Source organism: Embiotoca jacksoni, unplaced genomic scaffold (genome assembly GCF_022577435.1).
Source record: "Embiotoca jacksoni isolate LCO1_2020_lvr unplaced genomic scaffold, fEmbJac1.0.p SCAF_14, whole genome shotgun sequence".
Taxonomy (NCBI): Eukaryota; Metazoa; Chordata; class Actinopteri; family Embiotocidae; genus Embiotoca; species Embiotoca jacksoni.
The window spans coordinates 265,571-288,115 of NW_027185274.1; the positions used below are offsets into that span (position 1 = coordinate 265,571).

Genomic DNA, 22,545 nt, shown 5'->3' on the forward strand with positions numbered 1-22,545 from the left:
CTTTTATATACACCTTGCGTTGCAATATCCATACTACCATACTATTTAATGCGAACGGATGCGAGATACGACAGTAGGAGGACATCGTGGTACTTTTGTCATATTACATTTAACATACTATGCAGTGGGACATAGTAACTCGTTTTCTGGCATTTCTGGCTAGTATGGTAGTATGGATATTGGAACACAGGGATGGCTAGCAACCTCATCGTAGGCAGTTCGAGCGATGCACATTGATTTGATTGGCAGGCAAGAGGCAGTGCCAATTCAAACAAGAGACAAAAGACTGACTGTCCAGATGTGAGAGAAGACATTCCTGTGGGGAGAAAATATGTAAATCAGTTGAATGAATATTATATTCTAGATATAAGCTTTTTACTGAAAAGATTATATTCAGATATAACCTCTCTGTACCCACAACCTTTTCAATACAAACTGATTGAATTACAGATTTTTCCTCAGTAAATGTAACGGATTACAATTATTTTTATTTTATAATTTAAGTCCATGAAACTAGTTAGGCCCCATCAGTCTATAGATATGTAACAAAGTCAAAGAATAGGAGCTGACAGCCCACATTCGTTTGGTCAGAGTGAGCCCGTGTATAAAAGTGGATTTTAAAGAATGAATTGTTTACAACATTAACATTATAACACTGCAGGCTCCACATCCCTTTCAGTCATTCTTCTAGTTTCCCAGGGTTCGAGAGACTGTAACATGAGTCCTCATTCATGTGCACATGCCTCTTGTATACATACAAAGTATGTGTTAGTGTTTGATCACATATGGTTTCAATATGGAGACAGATCTGTTCATTTTAATTCTTCACTTTTACCAACACTGCATTAAAGAAAAGGGGACGGCAGGTTCATTTTCAGGAAGTTTATTTCAGTATAAGTGGTTTTTAAAACACCTCACACTGCTTCTCCAAACATCTCATTTTCTTGCAATCTCCGATACAAGCAAGCAAGACATGAACATCTTTGAACCAAGTCCAACAACAAACTCTGTGCCAAACGACATTTTGAAGCAAACTATTTGACAAGAGTCAACATAAAGACAGGTGGGGAGTAAACGGCCACATAATAAACAATAATTATACTTTGTACATGTGTAAAACTTGACTAAAAACACTAAGTGGCCGGCTCGCGGCGGCCAGCGCAGAAAGGAGCAGTGATTCGACAAAATTAACCGAATGCCCTAACAGGAAATTCCTCCTCAGCCTTGTGTACAAGTGGAGAGTGTGTCTGTGTGTGTGCGTATGCATGCGTGTGCACGTGTTCTATTATACAAACAGTACATTAACATAGAAACCCGATGTGTTCTAATAAGGCATTATGTGGCAAAACAGAAAGTCAACAGAGCAAAAAACAGCATCAATGCCAGAAGAATCAGTTTTTAAGGCCAAGAAACAGAATAAAGTACGTCATGAGCACGGCAAAGAGCGGCGGGAAGTCAAGCACTAATCTGGTGGAAACCTAAAATGTCAGCACAGACACCATCTGATGTTTTGGGGACAAATGACATGATGAAAGGAAATATGGGGGCTCTACCTGACAGAAATAGTTTGTTGCTCTGAGAGTAAATTGGAATTTGGAAGTCGTCTGCAGAAGCCGGTCTACAGAGTAACAACATAAAGACGGTGTGTTCCGCTGTGGAAGGGGTGATTTACAACTTCACTGTAGTAACGGGCAAAAAAAAGAGTATGCACTGACTTCACAGTTGGGGACAGTAGCAGAATGAGCTGGGACAATACCTTAAAAAGTACAGATATAAAATACATTCATGACGACGTCTTTACAAACAAAAACAAGAACAAGGTCAATAGAAAGCAGGACACCATCAGGTCAAATGGCTCAAGGCCAGAGGCAAAACACAAACATCAGTTAATGGACTTTCAGTAAAGAGTCAGGTGAGGAGGTGGGGGGAACAAATGTTTTGTTTGTGTTGAAACATTTACAGACATGTACATACTGAGACAGATAACATCCTCCCAGGTTTTCATCTCTGTCCGATCAGCTGCTTCCAAGACAGGAAACAACCAACTTCATCTCTGCATCTCTTGTGGTAGCTAACCGAGCACTTAGTTTTGCTTTTATTTGTCTGTGGCTAGAAATATAAATGCCAAACAGCTGAGTCTCCGCGGATGTAAGACTGCTGCTTTTTTTTTCTTCTGTTAATAGCCTGTTTTAATGATCATCAGGGTTTTGAACTATTTTTTTTGACAAAAAAAGGTTTTCGAAGACATCAGCTTTGAGTTCAGGGGAAAACCTTGACGAACTTTTTCACAAAAGAACCCATCAACCAATGAACCAGTACTAGTTCATGATTACTACTTTGAGAGAATGGACAGCTATCAGAAAAACACCGCTGTTACTCGCGAGAAGCTGTTGACATACGGAGAATGAAACATTTGTTGAAAACATTTACTTTCGAAAATAAAAAGGGGACACAAGTAGTCAGTGTTATTAGTGTTGAAATGATCAATCGTGTAAATGTCTAGCCGGCGGACAAAAAAAATTACCCACTGGTGGTTTTATCAAATATGTGAGAGTTTTGGCTTCTCGGACATTTTTAAATCCTCGTAAATTTAATGTTTATGAAAGTTTTGAACTGTTTGTTCGGAGCCATTGGAAAACGGCCCTCTGGCCGTTTTGGGAAATTAAAAGAGTTTGTTTGACAATTACATCACAACATTTCCACAACTATATGTTTTGTTTTTGCAGGTTAACCCACAATGTGAACAAGCTTCTAGTATCACCTGTTTTACGAGGACAGGCACTGAATTTAATTTTGCTGTGCCACTTTCTGCTGTGACTGAAAAGCTTTACTCTGGATAATCCACAGAACACAGTGTCGACAGTTTTCATAAGGACTAGTTCTTCGGCTAAAAGGAGTTCCAGTGATGCAGTGAGGTTTGGGGGGAAAATACATCTAAAACCCAGGCCAAATAAAAGCAAACTATATGCACGGTTAAGTACAACAAGAGGTTTAAAAAAAAAAAAAAAGGAACTGATCCTTAAACTCTCTATCTAAACCAGACAGTTAGCCTGAGCCTGACTCTTCATCACAACTGCTGACAATAATCTGTGCCTGCCAGTCATTCCACCCACCGCTGACCCCATTACCTCTTCAAAGGTCTCTGTACCTATTCAACAGTAGATTGACAGTGCTGCCTAAGCCATGTTGGTGATGGTGGTGCTGCGCTGGTGTCCGCTCCGACACAGTTCCCTGAGAACCCCAAACACACTTCCTCTGTGACTACAGCTATGGCAAAATGCTGGGGATGAGAATATTGGTGGTCCTGAATGATTCAAAATTTTGTTTTAAAAAAAATACACATTTTACAAAATGATATGGTGCAGCATAACGAGGAGAGGACATATTAAAAGCCAATATTTACAAACGGTTTGGATGATCTCGGCAATGCGGGGAGGACGTGTTCCCGCTTCAAAGCCAGGTTTATTCTCGGATCATGGTACGTGTGTTGCCTCTTCATTCATACAACAGTGTGCTGGTTGTGGAAAAATAAAAGTGTGTCTACGAGGACACTACATGGTGCCGCAAGTCGATCGATCACTGATCTGTTTGTTGAGTGTTAAAGATTTTGTTTACAATAATCAACAGTTTCCAAACTGGTTTGACAAGACGACTGATTCAGATTCTGTAAATGATGAAATATGATCCACAGTTAACTCTTCCAACTGCCTGACACTGGGCACCAGTTACATACACTGCTATAGTACAAACTGCACTATTACCAAAATATGCAACTATTACTGCTCCCATATTTTCTATTTGTACAATTTGTATACAGCATATCTATATATTTGTTTGCTTTTTTCAGTGTGTGTATGTGTGTATTTTTTGCATTCTATGTTCCAGTCTCTGGATGCTTATTTTGGCTTTAAGCAATGGACCGCTCCTATGGATAGTGAGTTTGCATTACAAATAGGGTCTTTCTTTACCTGGTGCCCGCAACAAACTCAAATCCTTCACAGTTTGCTTCAGTGTCCACATCTTCCTCCCATTCCTTTTTTAGACCCCATATATATATATATTTAATATTATAAAAAATAAGTTATTGCGCATCCAAAAAAAGTGCATTGTATATTTGAAAAATATCTCTTTCTCTCTTTACGCTTTTCCATTTTTCTTCAGGTTTCCTGCTCATCGGGGGAGACTCCCATCGATGGACTCTGTTGGCTCTGCGCTCCATTGTACCGCGCCACTGATGGCGAGTGAAGGGGACTAAAGGGGCGGGAGAAGAAAAGAGGAGAAGGGAAGAGAGAGAAATAGGTGACAAAGGGACGTCTTGCTACGCGATGACCATGGGAACGTCGTCTGAGAAGCCGCTGATCATGGGAGCATCCTCATCATCGTCACCTACGAGAGGACATAAAAACAGAGTCTCTTTATAAAATGTCTCTAATGTCAGAATTAAAGCTGCAAGTATAAATATTTTCTGTAATAGCAATGGATCATAGGTGCATTTAGAGGTACACTCACTCAGCTATTTGCTAATATGCTAGCTATATACTTAAGAAGGTATGTCCGACCGGGTTGTTCAACTGCCCCTTAGTGGCCAAAACCAGAATGCAGCTTTAAACATCCAAGCTGCTCATTATCAAAAAAAGAACACATTTCTGTAGAGGTGACGTTTTATGATAGTTCTCTACAGGTGGCAGATGTTTAAGAGGATTTATCTTATACTGCATGTGTAATCCAAATTTTCTATTAGAAAAAGGTCTTTTCCCTGCAATATGATAAGAGAAGTTACAGATTGACACTTCTGAAAATGCAGGTTACTAAATGCAGGCTCCTTTCAACACGTGAGCAGCATTTTTTTCTGCTGTAATGTGAGAATAAGAAATAAGTTTCCCAATGCAGTTTGATTTTGATTCACATGTTCAGATGATGATTATTCTAGACACGCACACACAGTGCTACTGGCTACTATCCAGTCTTTCCTACGGGTCAATAATTGACTTACGTTGGCGTGGCATGTGATTCATGTGGACGCAGAGACTTGAACAGTTTAGAGGGGGAAAGTGTAACCCAGGTTTTGTTCTGTCAGTTGACGGTAGATTTTTACAAGAGCTGGGTGATATGGACAAATACAGACACATCCAGATATATTTTGGCTAAATGGCAATATACGATATATATATCTCGACATTTTCTCCAAAGTGGTTTGAATATTCATTTGTAAGTCAAAGCTACATTTGAGATATCACAACACGTTTCCGGCATCTCTGTGCTACTGGTCGCGGTGTTGCTGCTCTCTTAAATTTGCTCTAAATTTGCTCATCACAGCAGTTAATTACCTGCCGGAAATTAAAATTTACAGATTTCACAGATTCAGATCTGCGAGTTACTTTAGAAGAAAAAAGGGCTATAGTTATCAAATTCCACTACCTTATTGTTGAAAAATAAGAATGAAAGTACTGCGTCCTTTTTAACCAATACAATAAATTGTACTAGACTATGGGTTAACCAATACAATAAATTGTACTAGACTATGGGAGGAAAAATGTTATGTAAATCCCATATCTCCAAAGAAAAGATATTGATTTTTCGTCAAAATGCAGATGTATTGCTCAATCCTAGAATTTACCAGTGAGCCTAACATGCAGGATATTGGTGTAAGCTAGTTTGGTGGCTGCAACAGTGAAGCCTCTAAACCCAACTTAGGTGTGTGGCCCAAACAATTTTTTGATTAGAGTGACGAAAGGTATTCTAATGAAAGATTTATCTGATTGAAATCAAGTGATGTTAACTACCTGGATGAGCCCTTCTAAGTACGTATGTGAAACACTGCGGTCACTTTAAGCTATCTGGTGATGTTCTGCAGGCTCCTAAAAACAATCACAGAATAAGATCCATCCTTTCATCATCACACTAAGACTCAGCTAGCAGTTAGGAATCCAGACTATTTAAACAGCATCTCAGAGCCTATGGGGCTGTTAGAGTACACTACATTTCTCCAAGCCTCCATGTTAACAGTGATTTAAACTGACTGACTTGGAAGATGGTCTCATTTAACTAAAGCATTAAAAGTGAATTTTCGCTGTATGAAAAGTGTCTTGAGGCACAAAGCATTTGTCTTCTTGTAGTCTCGAGAAGCAGCAGATATATAGATCCATACAACACAGGTTCACCTTCTCATAATCCCTTCCATCATCAATTTACTTGAGAAATCCCTGGGAATTTTAAAATGCAGCGACACACACCATCCCAAAACAGTCTTCCCACTTATCAAGAGTGTAAACTGCACTCCCTGAAACACAGCTAAGTCGTAGGAAATTAACCCGGTCCTGAACCCTACTGATCTCTGCAGGTGAGTGTTTTCACCTCAACAAGATCTGGATGGCCTGAACAAAAAACACAAACTGTTGTTTACCCAGTTCATCCCCGGAGGAGAAGATGGCAGAGCCCAGACGAGAGTTATAGTGGGAGTTAGCAAAGGCGGTAAAATTGTTCTGCAGCCGGCGGTGTCGAAGGTAGAGCGCCACCAGGCCGCCGCACATTCCCAGCAGCAGCAGGAAGAGGACTGGGACCACCACCGCTGCCATGTCTCCTGAGTGGCTCTGGCTTTTGGCGGCATCCCTGGCCCCTGAACAGGCGGGGAAAAGAACATTTACGGCATGAATGGAAAATTGCATTTTTTTGTTGCATATTATGTTTTGCAAGATTTCAAAATAATATCCCACGTCTGCGAGCAATTTAGGTTTGACCAGTCGTTACCAGTCTTGATCTGACTGTGTCTGAATGCAACGGTACCTGACATCTGGTTGTAGAGCAGCAGTGCAGGCTCCCCACACAGCTGACCATTGAGCAAGCAGCGGGCCTGCACAGAGAAGGTGTAGTTGTGTGCCACCAGCAGGCTGCTGATCCGGAAGTAGGTCTCTGTGGTGTTACCCAGGTACGACGTCTGGTTGGTCACGCCGTCAAACACATGCACTTCATACCCCTGGAAAGCAAGAGAGTCAGTGGAGGATGATAACAGCACAAATGAAAGGGCTATAAAAGCACAACACTTGAGAAGATTATTCTTTTGTTAGAATTTACACAATGAAGCCTGCTACGACTCTTAAAGACATCTCAAATCAAAAAGAATCCTTATCCAAGCCTCAATGCAACCTTAGAGCAGGGCAGAGGAAGCTGTACCGTGAAACAGACATTCAGTATTACTCAGTGGCATCTCACCCTGCTCTCATTGAAGCCCTTCTCTCGGACAGCCAGACTCTTCCAGAAAAGGAACACGTGGTCATTCTCTGTCAAGATTTTCAGGGCTTCTGGAGCTGGAAGAGGAACTGCAGCAGAGGGAAATTACATTTTTAATGAGTAGTGTTTTTATCATGAAATCCCTTTTTTCACAGCACTCCAAAGACTTGAGCCTGCTGCACAGTTACTAATACATTCAGCCCTATAGAATTTGTTATGAATTTACATATTTGTTCCGGTGGCTGACTTTCTGCCTGACTGATCTACTCTCTCTGTGTAGCTTGACACGGCTTCTGTCTGAAATAGACAGAACGGCAGCAATCAGCTCTGGTGGCCATGTCGGATCCTGAATGCGAGGCAGCCAGGTCTTGTAGAAACCAGCCTAAATACAGTATATGCTGTAACTAGAGGTGCAATCAACGATGAATTTCAGTTGATTTGGCCCCAAAATAGGCATAAATATCCATCCCAGTCGGCCAAACTCTATTTAATTTATAGATCGTGATCGTTAAAATTTGTAAAATGGCAAATCGAGAAAAACTGGTGTTCCTTCATGTTCTTGATGGACTAATCAGTCAATCATCTAATCCTTGCAGCCGATGTTGAACTTCCTGCGATGACTCCATTAACATACCATATGTGTGTGAATGTTGTGGACAGGTACACACCTGTGCTGAGGGTGAAGCTGGCCTCTTTGCTCATGTTGCGCAGGCGGACAGAGACGCTGTATCGTCCTCCGGGCTCCAGGTCTTTCAGGCAGTACTCCACCGTGTTGTTCTGGCTGGTCACCTTGTAGTCCCGCTCCACTTTACGGATCGCATCCCGAACGTGGATTGCATATGTCTGATGAGACAGGAACACACAGAGAAGGTAAATCTTAAAGGCCTTGAAGTATATGTTATTGGTGAGAGCCTTCCATTTTTTTTTTTTTTTTTTTTTTTTTTTTTTTTTTTTGGACTGGCCAAATTTAATGCAATAAATAAATTGCATATAAATAAATAAATAAAACCACACACAGCTGCTTGTGGTGGGGTAAACACACACCAAAGTTGTAAGGTTCAAGAGCCATCCAACTGTAAATAATGAAAATACTGTGGCCAACGTTTTTATCTAGAAAGTATCCTGTCACATGTTCCCGATGACATCCCTGATGCTAATCTTAATTCATGACTATCACCAGAGTAACAGGAGGCAGCGCCGTACCAGCTTTGTGTTTGGGGTGTCGTAGGGCGGCTGCCATTTCAGCGTGGCCTGAGTCTTGTCCACTCTCACTCGGTGGAGGTTCCTGGGTGGCAGCCTCTCGTTGGGAATCATTTTCACCACAGCGTAGTCAGAGGGAGGACCCACAAAGGGAGAGATTGCCCGCGCCTGGAGACACACCACAGAGGTTAAAGATGGCTCTGGGAAAATCACGGGCAGATAGTAAAGGGAACAACTGACTGAGTGACTCCCAGATTTGTTACCCATTCTGTCTAATTACTTATGTATGAATCAGTTTTATTACTTGTGTCTTTGAACAACACTTCAATTAAAATTGACTACAATGCCACAAAGTACTCCTGTAATAAATATGGTTTTATTACGTTAGATCTAGTTGAAAATGTGAGGGAGTCGCAGCTTTGAACAGCTTTACGTGTTGCCTGACAGTACCACTGTTATCTTTTGTTTTGTATTTATTGATTTATTAAATCAATTCAAATTCAATTCAGAAAACGAATGACAAATTATTTAGATGATTAATTCCTTCAGGTCATAAATTAAAGATTTGTTCCCTCAGTTTTATATGATCGTAAATACAATATATCTTTTAGAATATCACCTGTGAGAACCATCATCCGTATTTATTTTCATTCAATAATTAATTGTTTCTTTAGCAATTTGTTTCCAGCGTCCCTGCATGCTGACCTCCATACGTGTATTCAAAGCATAAAAGCACCAAAATGTGGAAAAGCCTTTCCCCCCCTCTTAGCTAATTTTTTTGTTCTTTGTGAATCTCAGTTTAAAATGAGACAAAAAAAATAATAATTCTGCTCGTATAAATATACCCCAACTTTCATTTAAATCTTGAGAAATCATTGAGAGGATGCTCTCGTTTTCAGTGATGCCAAGAGTATAGTTTAAAACAAAATAAATACACAGTAGGCAAAAACAAGTAGACAACACATTCAGAAACAACATTTAAGAGCAGAGTGATTTGTAATTATAGTTTTAAACTGTTAAAGAAATCCAAGCTTTCACTTCTTATAGTTAACATAACTGTTTGTGTGCATGAGCACAAACTTTAAGTAACTGTTCTTTACTTACATCCATACAGTACATACATAGAGTTTACCTTGCGAAGGTGTTTGGTTTTTATTTACCTTCACTTCAATTGTCAGGTTTTTCACATTTTTCCAGTTCAGGCCAATACGTTTCTTGTATTATACACAGAATTATACACAGGATATTAAGAAATGTGCCTGGTCAGCAACAATACAGTCAAAACATGATTGTTTGGTATCAAAGGGTGTAAAGTGTGACAAGAAAACACTCCCCACATAATTAAACCAGCAGCAGCAGCCTGTATCATTGACACACTGCAGGTTGGGTCCACACATTTATGCTGTTAATGCTAAATTCTGAGCTAACCATCTGTGTGCCAGATTTAAACCCTCACTATGATTTAAGATTAGTTTTATTACTGTACCTGTAGTTTTGCATTTTAAAATCAATTGCTTGCATTTAAATTGATTCTTCACGACTAAGCTTTAATAAACCGCTTGTAACACCTCCAGCACCACCTTCCCGTACAAACAGGGGATGGCGCCACTGTGGAGCAGTGCGCTTCTTTTTGCATGTGCATTTGTTAAACTTCACACTGAATAATTTCCACTTCCGTGCACACGTTTAGTTTTTTAGGTGGAAAGATTTGGGGGGATTTAACCCTCCAGCTTCCTCACACGTGTTATCATTAAAAAAAAAAGTTTTCTGGTAAAACAAATTTAGCTTTCTGCCAGAACAAACTTTTTTTAGTGTAAAAACACAGAGGGATTGACTGAATCATGCGACTGCTTCAGATGACACTTCAGACATCTGGGAGTTTAAACATCTGCCAAGATGTCTCTCCTGACTTAACAATGGAGGGATTTTATCATTACAGCACACAACTAGGAATAAAAACTTCAGTGAATTACAGTACAAAGAAAATCTGCAGGTATTTTAAAGAGTATACTGAAGACAAAAGAGAATCAGCATGTCTCAGACTGGACGGAACCGGTTTTTGGTCAGGGGGGAAAGAGGAAGGACTCACCAGGAAGAGATACTGTTCATCACTGTCTACAGTCACTGTGAGGCTGAGAGAGGTGGTGCGGACTTGACGAGGACTGCGGTACAAATCCAGGAAAGAGGTGGCATAAAACACACCGTACACCTGTTTACACACACAAACACGCACACACACACACACGACATGGTTCAGTAAAAGTGTGCTCAGTGTTGTGCTCCCTTATGAAGCCTCGTAAACTCAATAAACCTTGTCAAAAGGAAGTGTTGAATCGAAACGCAGTTTCTCTTCAAGACACAGAACATGTGATCTACCTGTTTTTAAGAGGTTTTGCACATTGGATCAAAGGTTCCATTTAAGCGTGATGCTGCAGTGACTCCCAACGTTTTTGGCTTATGAAGGCGTCAAACTAATTATTATTCACATACAGCAAGTTGCTCATGTATTTAAGTTGTGAGTAGTTTAGCCGACGACTAACTCTTCTTCTCGGTGGCTAATTGAGACAATGCTGACTTTCCATTGAATAGTTGGGATGTATTAAAACAAACTAGGTTAGGAGAATGTGGGTACGAATACACAACGTGTGAACCAAATACTCAAAACCCTTTGATGGCAGTGAAAATTGTATATTATATACAACTTAATTTTCATGTATTTCTTGAACAGAATCTCTTCAGTGGACGTATGTCAGGGAGCTAACGCAGTAGCTACCACTCACACTCTGCTTGTCCAACGCCTGCTCTCACCATCTACTTTAAAAATAAGAGAAATATTTGACAATATGCTGTAACAGCGGTAAAATTCTCTCGTTTTAGATACTGAGTGTGTGATTTACCTGTACCTGCGCAGGGGGTCCGCTAATGGTCCAGGTGCACTCCACAGCTGTCTGGTTGAGAGCCCTGGCTTTGAGAAGGGGTCGGTCCGGCTGGGTGCCAGCGGTCTGGTGATGGGACAGAGCGGTGGGACTGTCTCCTATACTGGTGTGAGCCCACACAGCCACTTCATAAACTGTCCCTGCTGTCAGGTTTGTAGCTAGAAACACAGACCACCATCAAAACCTTACAGTTTAACAAACATGTACAATGCATTTAAAAAAGTATTTACCCCCCTTTGATGTTTCAGCCTTTTGTTGCTTTTATACATGAAATCATGGTCAATATAATTTGGCTTTTTTTGACATGTATTTGCAAAAAAAAACAAAAAAAAAAAACTCTAATATCAAAGTGAAAACAGATTTTTACAAAATAATGTAAATTAATTACAAATATATAATGTAAAGTAAATGATTGCATAAATATTCACCCCCTTCAGGTCAGTATTTAGTAGATGCACCTTTGGCTGCAATCACAGCACTGAGTTTGTGTGGATATGTCTCAATCAGGCTGGCACATCTGGACACTGTAATTTTTCTCCATTCTTCCTTGCAAAACAGCTCAAGCTCTGTCAGGTTGCTCGGGGATCGGGCGTGAACAGCTCTTTTCAAGTCCAGCCACAAATTCTCGATTGGATTGAGATCTGGGCTTTGACTTGGCCACTCCAGAACATTCACCTTGTTGTCTTTGAACCATTTCTGTGTAGCTTTTGCTGTATGCTTGGGGTCGTTGTCTTGCTGGAAAATAAATATTCTCCCAAGTTGTAGTTCTCTTGCAGACTGAGTCAGATTTGCCGATATTTTTCTGCATTCATGTTCCCCTCTACCTTTACAAGCCTTCCAGGGCCTGCTGCTGAGATGCATCCCCAGAGCATGATGCTGCCACCACCACGCTCACGGTGGAGATGGTGTGTTTGTGGTGATGTGCAGTGTTTGGTGTTCGCCAAACATAGCATCTAGTCTGATGGCCAAAAAGCTACATTTTTGTCTCATCAGACCAAAGAACCTTTTTTCAATTGACCGTGGAGTCTCCCACATGCCTTTGGGCAAATTCCCTGCGAGATTTCATATGAGCTTTTTTCAACATTGGCCTTCTCTTTGCCATCTGCCAGCTTCGACTGGTGAAGAACCCAGGCAACAGTTGTTGTATGTACAGTCTCTCCCATCTGAGCCACTGAAGCTTTTAACTCCTTCAGAGTGGTCGTAGGTGTCTTGGTGGCCTCCCTCACCAGTTGCCCGGTCACTCAGTTTGTGAGGACGGCCAGCTCTAGGCCGATTTAAACAAGTGCCATACTCCTTCCATTTCTTAATGATGGATTTAACTGAACTCTGTGTGATGTCCAGTGAGTTGGAAATCTTTTTGTAGCCATCTCCTGACTTATACTTTTCAACGATCTCTGAGTTGCTTGGAGTGTTCTTTTGTGCAATGTTGCAATTGTAGCAGATGAACCAGAGACTGTACCTCCCAGACAGGTGTTTTTATACTACAATCACTTGACACACATCAGGTGATCTCAATTTCACTAATTGTGACACTGCTGGCATCAACTAGCTGGACCTCTGTTGAATTAGGTCAGTCACTTTAAAGGGGGTGAATATTTATGCAAACACTTATTTGACACTATATATTTTTAATTAATTGACATTAGTTTGTAAAAATCTGTTTTCACTTTGACATGAAGGAAGCTTTTTTTGCAAATTCTTGTAAAATAAAAAAGCCAAATTATATTGACCATGATTTCATGTATAAAAGCAACAAAAGGGTGAAACACCAAGGGGATGAATACTTTTTATAGGCATTGTATGTGTATAACACCACATTAAAACAGACAATAAAATCCCACAGCAACGGTACCTTTAAGGATCCCCACGGTGACTGAATAATTCTTGCTCTCCTTAACGTGGGTATCAAACTGCCAGGACAGAATCACAATGTACTGTTTCACCTGAAAGAATCACAAAACGCCCATCAGTCAACACAAATACTGTGCACACAGAAATGACACAATCACATCAGGTAATAAACTCAGGAGGTGTTTTAGAGAAAAGCTCTTACATCATACTGGGAGTTCAAGCTGAATGAAAAGCTCATGGAGTCAGTGGTGATGCTGTCTGCAATCACAGAGGGAGGAGGCAGAGCTGCACACAGAAAGAAAAGCTCAAAATCTATCTCCATTTATTTGCACAAATGTTTTTTATACTCCAGATGGCTGATGAGGACATTCACATTCACAGGTAGCAGAATGAATGCAGGCAACTTTATTTTCTGTAAACATTAAATAGAAATGTTCTTGCTCATGTGAACTCAGCCTTCCACATTTTCATCACCTACTGCTTCTATATAAGCAGTTTTTGGTGAAAGATTCTGAGGACATTTTCAGTTTTATTCACAGCAACTTGACACTGTGAAAAACCAAGCAGAATCTGAATTAATAAATCAGTGAGTGAAAATGGTTTAATGTGGATCAATGCTATGAAAATATACTTTATTATGAATTTACTACAAGAGCAACTCGTATTTTGATTTTCTTCTATTTTTCCTTACTGGCTATAAATTATCAACTCATCAGCTTTTAGAGAATTCCTAATTCTAAGAAGTTTACCTTTAATGCTGCTTTCTTATGGGTTGTAACAGGGCTGAGTACATTGGTTAATCTGATAAAGCAAAATGTAATTCTCATAAAATATGGATTTCTTTGTTTCAGCACATGATGGTGCTGAAACAATATACCAGGCAGCAAATCTCGCGCTCTCATAATAATGAATCATCTCTCTTTAACAGGGAAACACTATGGCACCAAAAGGTTTAAGACACACAAACAATTTGCCACACATAATTTATGAAGTTACACTGGCAAACGGCATGTTGGGTACACTAGCTGGCTAGCAGGTATCAGAACAGCATGTTAACAGCGAGGAGAGGCTCCAACGTTACATTCAAGAACAGTAAGAGAGCCACGCCCAGACAGGAAGTTTAGAGATTTTGGGGTTTCCGTCATATACCAAAAGACGATTTACTGTAAAGTTTGGCTGGACACGGTTGTGAAGAGGCTGTCAACCAACAGTGCCACCGAAAACATTGCATCTCAAGGTTGTAATTGACAAATAGTCACTGTGCTCCAGTTTTTTTGCACTCATCTATAAGAAGACAAAAGTTGTTTCCCCCTTCATGCCACAAGAGAAGGTACACCCTTAAACGCTTCTGTCAAGTCGACACAAAGGCACGGCGCATACATCGTGCGCAGAAAAAAGCTGGACACAAACATTTAGAATTGTTTTGCCATATCAGTATATTTTGTTTATTCAAGTGTGCATTTTGAAAATGAACTGTCATTATATCATTTGCACTCCTAACAGTAGAATAAGCCTATATAAAGGCCCATTCATGCAATAAAAAAAAAAACTTGATATACCTTGAAAAAAATTACGTAATACCACCCAGCTCTAAGATCTAAGTACTTTAAATAACTATACCATGTGGTATTGTAATTCATGTAGTTCAGGTGCTTCTGTGAACAAACAACAATCACACTGGCAGCCTTCACATTATCAGAGGTGAAGCTTCAAAACAGAAACAACACACTTGCACGACCTGAAATACTTTCTAAATACCAGTAGATGACAGTGTTGGACAGCTTCTAAACTGCCTGCATGATGCTGTAGGGGGAGGACCATCTTACCTTTCTTAGGGGTGATGGATTTAACCTCAGTCCAGTTTCCGACACCTCGACTGGTCACCGCTGCCACCTGGAGAAGCATCCGAGATTACACATACACGTACATGACAATTCCACATCTGATATTCTTCATTCTTTTTTTTTTATCCACCGTTTTACCATGTTGACGAGGAGAGGTATCTTACCCTGAACCTGTACAGAGTGTCTGACTGCAGCTCCTTCACCTCAGCGCTGGTTTGGGTGGATCTCTGTGACGTCCAATCGAGGCCTCCACGCTCACTGTATTCAACCTAGGAACACACACACACACACACACACACACACACACACACACACACACACACACACACACACGCACACACACACACACACACACACACACATAAAGTCAGACACAGAAAAGCCCGACAGCGAATGTACAATTGATAAGATTGTCACAAAAAGTGTGACAAAGCAGCTGTATCATCAACAACCATCACAGGCCAAATTAAATGTGATAACTCAGTTTTTCATGAAAGAGGAGTAAGACGCACGATGTGAGTTTTTCTCGCTTCAAACCATCAACAGCCTTAAAGTTTAGATTTGGCAGAGAAAGCGCAAACAGCTATTGTTTGTTGTTGTAATAATCAGGTTATCTGCAAAATTTTTAAAACAACCGTACATTAGGGCTGGGTGCCATTTTTAAATCAATTGAAATATCAAAATTAATAATTTTCCAAACATCTGCAAAAAAAAAACAACAACTATGAAAATAAGCAATGAAAGTGTTCCACAAATGAAAAACCTCCCATCTCAAACAGGACGTTAATTTTGATAGCTTTTAATCACAATTTTTGAACGAAGCAGAGGGACAAGTGATTTTATATTTTGATGCATGTTTAATGAAAAATACAGTGTGGAGGCTGACAGATGGTTGGTCCCAATTTTTTTTAATTTTTTTTGGGGAACTTCCTAATGTCTAAAAGTGAACATGTTAATCGGTTTGTTGCAGAGAAAATGACTCACAATGTACTCCCTGATAAGGCCGTGTCCCTTGTCAGGCGGGTTCCACGAAACCTCCACCGTCCCATCCTCACCGTTATCACAAGTCAGCTGCAGGTTCCTGGGAGGGTCTGGCACTACACACACCGATACACACGCACACCGACACACACACACCGACACACACACACACACACACACACACACACACACACACACACACACACACACACACACATCACCCAAAATGAGATAAAAAAAAAAAAAAAGTGTATGTTGGATATAGCAGAAGAAACAGCAGCTTCATTAAACATGCAAACAACCTCTGACAGAGTCCGGACTGTTAGTACCAGAGGGATAAATCTCAATGAGCTGGCAAACTTGAATGGTGACATCAGACTTGTTGCAAAGACATGTAAAGGATAGTTTCTCTATTATTTTGTATTATGAGGATGAGTATGATAGTTTTCTGAAGGAGGACTGTCAGCCACATGTGTCTGACTTTTGCCAGCATCAGATCATAAGTTGTTATATGCTGATCACTACAAACTAATAATGGATTGGTGCACATGGTGAGGATCAGAAAATACATAAAATCTAGATTTATCTTCAAATTTGCCATACATCTGTTAACAGTCAGACATGACCAGTTTACGGAGACTGTGTTGAAGCGTATGAGAGATCATGTGATACTCACATCCCTCGGGTGTCCTGACCGTGATCACCTCATTGGTCTTGTGCAACTTGCTGAGGCACTGGGTGAGCACCTTCACATGGTATGTGGTGTCTGGTTTCAGAACAGTCAGTTTGTAGCTGGTCTTGTTGCTGTGGGTGTCCATGATGGTCCACTGCTGCGTCCCCACAAGCCTGAACAGAAATACGCATTGAAAGCCATCAGGGCATCAGGTTGTTATATGTCCCACTGACTCTAGGAACAGGAACACTACTACCAACTGCTGTACTGGTATAGCATCTGTACTATGGCTGGTTGAAATCTGATTTTTAGTGTTCACAGTGTTCCCATCCATCATGAAAACATTCCCCAGGTGTATGGGTCCCGGCTCACCTGTAGTAGATGAGGAAGTAGCAGGAGTCCCAGGGAAGGTTTTTGGGACGGGACCAGGTCAAAGTGATGGCACCCAAGAAGTCTGGTGTCCACTGCAGGTTCTGGACTTTATAGGCCAGGGTGTCCACTGGGGGACAAAGGGAGCAAGTAGATTCTCATTTTTGGATCGGCGCTTAGTTAAATGTTCAGCAGAACAATGTGCAATAATCACCAGCAGGTGGGAGCATTGCACTGCAGCAAACTTCCTTGCATGTACAAGGAAACTGATATTAAGCAGCTCACGCTTAGGTTTTCTCATATATAATTTAAGAACACCACGATCACGGTGAGAACTGTGCAGACTTACAGGTGCAGTTGTCCTCGTCACTGTGGTCCGAGCAGTCCAGGAAGGTGTCACACCTCTCACTGTCCAGAACACAGGCTTCACCGTCAGAACAGCGAGTCCCATTAACGCAAAACAGAGGCCCGCGGGTGGCTGCAGACAGAGAGGTGTTAAATCTAGCTTTAGTTATTGTATTAATCAATATTCTGCAGGCAGTAATGCAAAATCAATAGTACTGAAACGCTTGTATGGATGTTTTCTTCCACAATACTAAAAACATTTAGTTTACATGTGTATAAATTAAAATAACTGAAAGCATTCATACACAAAATCTTTCAGGAATAAACGTGCCAGTGGAATCTAGTAGATTTGAAACGTAGATCACGAGTGGCTACGATCGAATTTTAAATGCAGGTTTAAAATTTCATGTTATAATTTTGCATTAAAGCCAGAGCTTTAAGAATTGTTATATTACCTGAGTATGTTACACTCACAACAAATCGCAAGTACTCAAACCATAGTATGTGAAACTCTGGGATTAATATGGCAAAGCATCCTAATCGTGAGATGGGGAGGGGAAACTCGTAGAATATAGGAATTTCAAATGTTGGAGGGGCAACAAGATTATTTTATTTTACACTCTTGAAATTCATATAAAAATGCCATCTGTATTTGTATATGGTGCCAAAATTAATACAAACTTAATGACAGTAGAAGTTGCTTCTCTTTCTTCGTGTTCTCTGGCCTTTGTGTGTGCGTGTGTGTGTGTGTGTGTGTGTGTGTGTGTGTGTGTGTGTGTGTGTGTGTGTGTGTGTGTGTGTGTGTGTGTGTGTATCTCGTGTGTGCCGCCTGCAGAGACTCACGACAGTAGGCTTCATCAGAGCCGTCCTGGCATTGCAGCTGACCGTCGCAGCGCTGCCAGTCTGGGATGCAGTGGGGGGGTCGGCGACAAAGGAACTGACCCCGACTGCAGCGACCAGGGGACGGAGGGGGAGGAGCCTGGGTGGGTACTGGGGCCTGAGTCACAGAGCCATTAACTGCTGTTCAGAGAAATAAGAAGTAAAGACTATTACTTACTTGAGTTTATTTGTTTTTTTAGTATTGTTATTCTAAGTCGAATTGGCCAATATTTTATTTTTTCAACTTGGTCAGCCAACAGCAGATAGGAACCTGTGATTCTTATGCAACTAAATCAGAGCCAGTTCGCAGGGAGACCTACTACCTGTGGGACATCCGAGCTCATCACTGCCGTCAGGACAGTCAGCGTAGCCGTCACACACCCAGGTGTTGATGATACAAGCTCCGGAGCCACAGTGAAAGCGGTTGGGAGCACATGTAGTGGTAGTGGGGTCCAAACTGTGAGGAGTAACACCACCTGTAATGGATAAGATACAGGTTTAATGACTGGAGATAGAAGGGGAAATTTGGGCAATTGGGCCAAAAATGAAATCAAAAGTATCAAAAACAATGAAACACACATGAAACTTGTCTATCAGAAAATAGTGATCTAAAGACAATGTTCATTTTCCAAACTTTGATGTTGTATTTAAGGAGACTTTGGTTTGTGTTAAATTCAAGTATTCAGGCGACAAATGCCAATCTTTGGAAGAAAAATTAGGAATCTACAAATGCATTCAATATGTACAATATGTTGGGTCAGTGCAACAAATATTTCCCACCATTTCCAGTGAGGAAAGATTTGTATTTGGTGGGATGTCATTTTCTTGGGATCTTTGTTCTGCGATTTTAACATTTATTTGATAAGTGATATTTAAGAGTGAGGAAAAACAGACTCTTAGTGTTTTATTGGCTAATTGAATTTATTGGATAAATAAATGATAGATACTTACTACTAAAAAAAAATTCTATCTTACATGGTGTGTGTGTGTGTGTGTGTGTGTGTGTTGGTGTGTGTTGTAATGTTCCTTGGCATTGCTCTGTCACAGTGAATCTTTTCATTGTGACCTGCCAATAGACTGTAGATGAAATTCAGCTAGAAGCTAGCCTTGCCATAATACAACAAATGATAATATTCATGTTATTAACATTGACACACCGACTCCAGAGTTCTGTTGGCTTTTTTACACCCCAGCACCAAGTGTGTACCTGTACACTGGGCCTCGTCAGACCAGTCTCCACAGTCGTTCTCTCCGTCACACTTCCACCATGTGGGGATACAGCGTCCGTTTCTGCACTCATACTGGAAATACCTGGAGCAGCCAGGGACCTCAGTGGGAGCAGCTACAAAGTGCAGAGTGAAAGGTTAGCATCAGATATTGCTGCCCCAGCACAACTGTGCCTCGTTCACTTTTCAGAATAAAAGTTTACAGTAGAACAAAATGATGGACTGGATGATTCATACATTGTGTTTCTACAGAGCGTTTGGTTTGGTAATAAACACCTATGTGTAGTGTATGTGTATGTGTGATCTTGGTACTTCTCCATAAGCTCATCCTCCTCACCACAATTGGCTTCATCAGAGTAATCCCCACAGTCATCCATGCCGTCACACTTCCATTCCAGGCTCACACACACTCCGTTGGCACATTGAAAGGTGTAGGCATCACACACTTTGCCGAATTCAGACGGAGTGGCTGAGTTAAGATACACAAGGCCAATATTAGTTTATTCATTGAAGGAATAACACAAAAAAGGAAATTTAAAGGGAAAAAAAAAAAAAAAAAAAAAAAAAATCCTAATTTGCAATCTTACATTTGTTCCCCAATAGGCTGCATCATAAACAAATAATAACTGTATTTGATGTCTGCTTCTGGACAGGAAAAGTTAAAGATTACGGTTTATAAGAGTCTAGTAGCGTGAGGTTTAGCAGAGGAATTAAAGGAATTACAGAAACGTGATCAGACAAACTGACATGAAGGAGCTAACTCAGCATCCAAGAAAGCAAATGTTGAACAGAGCAGCTGTAACATGCTGTTGCTGTCTAAACAGATCCCGACCATCACGCTCTGCTGACACAATAAACAGAGTCACTATTAAGGTGCACAGGGGTGTGAGAATCAGGGGAAGTCCAGTGGAAACATACCTCCCTTTCTTGTTATCTGTGTTGTGTAAATGCTGCGAATTCACCTGTCCCACATTTTAAGGCTTTTTTAGATTTACTTCCTTCTAGAGCTGTAAAGATCCTAAAGTGTTACAACCAGTTGTTCAAGGTTAAGGAAGGAATGTAGTCAATAGAGTCAAGTGTCCAGCGACACCGTGACGGTACGCGGAGCTCACCACATCCAGCGTATTCAGTGTCCTCATCAGATCCGTCTTCACAGTGTTTGATCCCGTCGCAAACCAAAGACTGAAACAGACACTGGGCTCGGTTCTTACATACAAACTCCATGTAGCGAGTACACAGGGGGTCTGTGGGTGAAACACACAAAGCAACAGCCAAAATGATTCATCACCACAAAATTAACTTGTCCAACATTAGACTTAAACTACAGGCACTAGAGCATGTTTTAGTGTCCAAGAAATGTGAGTTATGTCATATGCTAAACCTTAGCATACACTAAATGTGTATTTTTTAAGCTGTACATTTTATAACACACGCAGTGAACACAACATAATCATTTTGTAAGTACCTGTGGTGTCCCTCAGGGCTCTAATCTTAACCCACTCCTTTTCTGAGAAATGTAGTACAGCTAATGATAGCCAGCATATAAATATTGGCAATTAGTTGAATTTTCTTTGTAAAATTATTTTTGCTTTTATTTGACAGATTTCAGTGTAGAGAAACACAAAAATGGGGCGAGACATGCAACACAGGTCTTTGGTTGACAATTGCGCAGTAATTGCACATTGCTCTTATTAGCCACAGTCCCCAGGCCAACACCCTAAATGATGCATTTTAGGTCCTTGTACTATAACACTATTTGACATTAACAATGGATGCATACATTAATATGTTAGGATTGTGCACTTGTGCATTCTGCACGTAATGTGAAAATTACACTTATGTTTTGCTGTCATAAATTCCACATTTATTTTCTCAGTGATATTACAATTGTTCTCCTGAGCTTCATTTCACTCAGATATTGTTTTAGTACCAGTGTTTTACTTGAAACAATTTGAAATATTACTTGTATGTATTTCAGGTTAGTGTTATTCATTTAGATACAGTGAGTTGGTTCACGACCCTACACCATTTTTACGACAACACGTTTTACTCTGTGACAGCTATTCTTTCCGCTAATCAAACTCACCACAGTTGTGCTCATCAGCGCCATCTGGACACTCCTGGATACCATTGCAGTGTGCGGAGGCTGGCAGGCAGGTGTCATTGGAGCAGAGGAAGCCTTTACACTGAGGGCCCTCTGAAAACACAGAGCAGGATATGAATTAAGAATCCCTGCTAACACACAGTTGTTGCTTCTGTGAATGTATAGCCGTCTATAAGTGGCACGATGTCAGTTTGTATGTGTCAGGGCATGAACAATTATGACTTTCGAAACTTGTGATGTTCTAAGCTGATATTCAATGTCTTGTAACTGACCATTTTATATATACCACACTCCTAACAGGGTTTAGTGTTAGAGGTATATTTTAGATCTTCAGATACAGGGAAACATTATTCTACACAGAACAAATATCATGTTTCTAATATATAGCCAACACCATTTTGGTGTATAAACTTACCACAGTACTGAGGATCTTCATCTGAGTCATCCTGACAGTCATCATCACCGTCACACTTCCAGCGCTGTGGTATGCAGTGACCCGTGTGACACTGAAAACTGCTGGGCTCACAAGTATGGTGGCCCACTAGGGAAAAACAAACAAAGACATTAAGGACTTGGAGAAGCTGGTAAGTGCTTCATATTCGTAGCAATGAACCCCTTGATTCTGAAATATATACAGTATATAGTATGTATAATTGTTACAAATTAATATAAAATCTTTCCATAACCAAATATATATCTTTGCCACAGTAAATGCATACAAGGAATAGGAATTGTATTAAAATAAGTACAAATAATTATATAAATGTGTGATTATTCCTGTGACTGTGAGTTTTCTCATTATAAATTAGATTTTATTTCTACTGTAACAAATCATGTTGCTCAGTTACAATATGGCGCCCTGCCTTTAGCTGTGTAGTTATCCGTATTTGTATGACTTTAGCTGTGTAGT

General features: G+C 40.5%; 1 protein-coding gene across 4 annotated transcripts in view; it reads right to left on the reverse strand.

Annotated features, from left to right (window-relative positions):
* Window positions 1–871: 871 nt before the first annotated feature.
* The window catches only part of sorl1 (sortilin-related receptor, L(DLR class) A repeats containing), a 98,613-nt gene continuing 76,939 nt past the window's right edge, over window positions 872–22,545 (reverse strand). The window contains exons 26-48 of one of the 4 annotated variants that reach the window (XM_069147345.1): window positions 22,051–22,176; window positions 21,618–21,728; window positions 20,644–20,775; window positions 19,869–20,000; window positions 19,513–19,647; window positions 18,629–18,781; window positions 18,270–18,443; window positions 17,431–17,559; window positions 17,085–17,211; window positions 16,716–16,885; window positions 16,043–16,155; window positions 15,223–15,327; window positions 15,041–15,107; window positions 13,417–13,499; window positions 13,216–13,306; window positions 11,331–11,521; window positions 10,517–10,636; window positions 8,431–8,595; window positions 7,896–8,070; window positions 7,210–7,316; window positions 6,784–6,973; window positions 6,404–6,616; window positions 872–4,386 (exon numbers count right to left, since the gene is read on the reverse strand). In XM_069147345.1, coding sequence (XP_069003446.1) covers window positions 4,319–4,386; window positions 6,404–6,616; window positions 6,784–6,973; window positions 7,210–7,316; window positions 7,896–8,070; window positions 8,431–8,595; window positions 10,517–10,636; window positions 11,331–11,521; window positions 13,216–13,306; window positions 13,417–13,499; window positions 15,041–15,107; window positions 15,223–15,327; window positions 16,043–16,155; window positions 16,716–16,885; window positions 17,085–17,211; window positions 17,431–17,559; window positions 18,270–18,443; window positions 18,629–18,781; window positions 19,513–19,647; window positions 19,869–20,000; window positions 20,644–20,775; window positions 21,618–21,728; window positions 22,051–22,176 — 3,077 coding nt within the window. In that variant the 3' untranslated portion in view covers window positions 872–4,318. Of the gene's footprint in view, window positions 4,387–6,403; window positions 6,617–6,783; window positions 6,974–7,209; window positions 7,317–7,895; window positions 8,071–8,430; window positions 8,596–10,516; window positions 10,637–11,324; window positions 11,522–13,215; window positions 13,307–13,416; window positions 13,500–15,040; window positions 15,108–15,222; window positions 15,328–16,042; window positions 16,156–16,715; window positions 16,886–17,084; window positions 17,212–17,430; window positions 17,560–18,269; window positions 18,447–18,628; window positions 18,782–19,512; window positions 19,648–19,868; window positions 20,001–20,643; window positions 20,776–21,617; window positions 21,729–22,050; window positions 22,177–22,545 lie in introns of all 4 variants that reach the window. The other 3 variants (XM_069147342.1, XM_069147344.1, XM_069147341.1) reach the window with 3 other exon arrangements.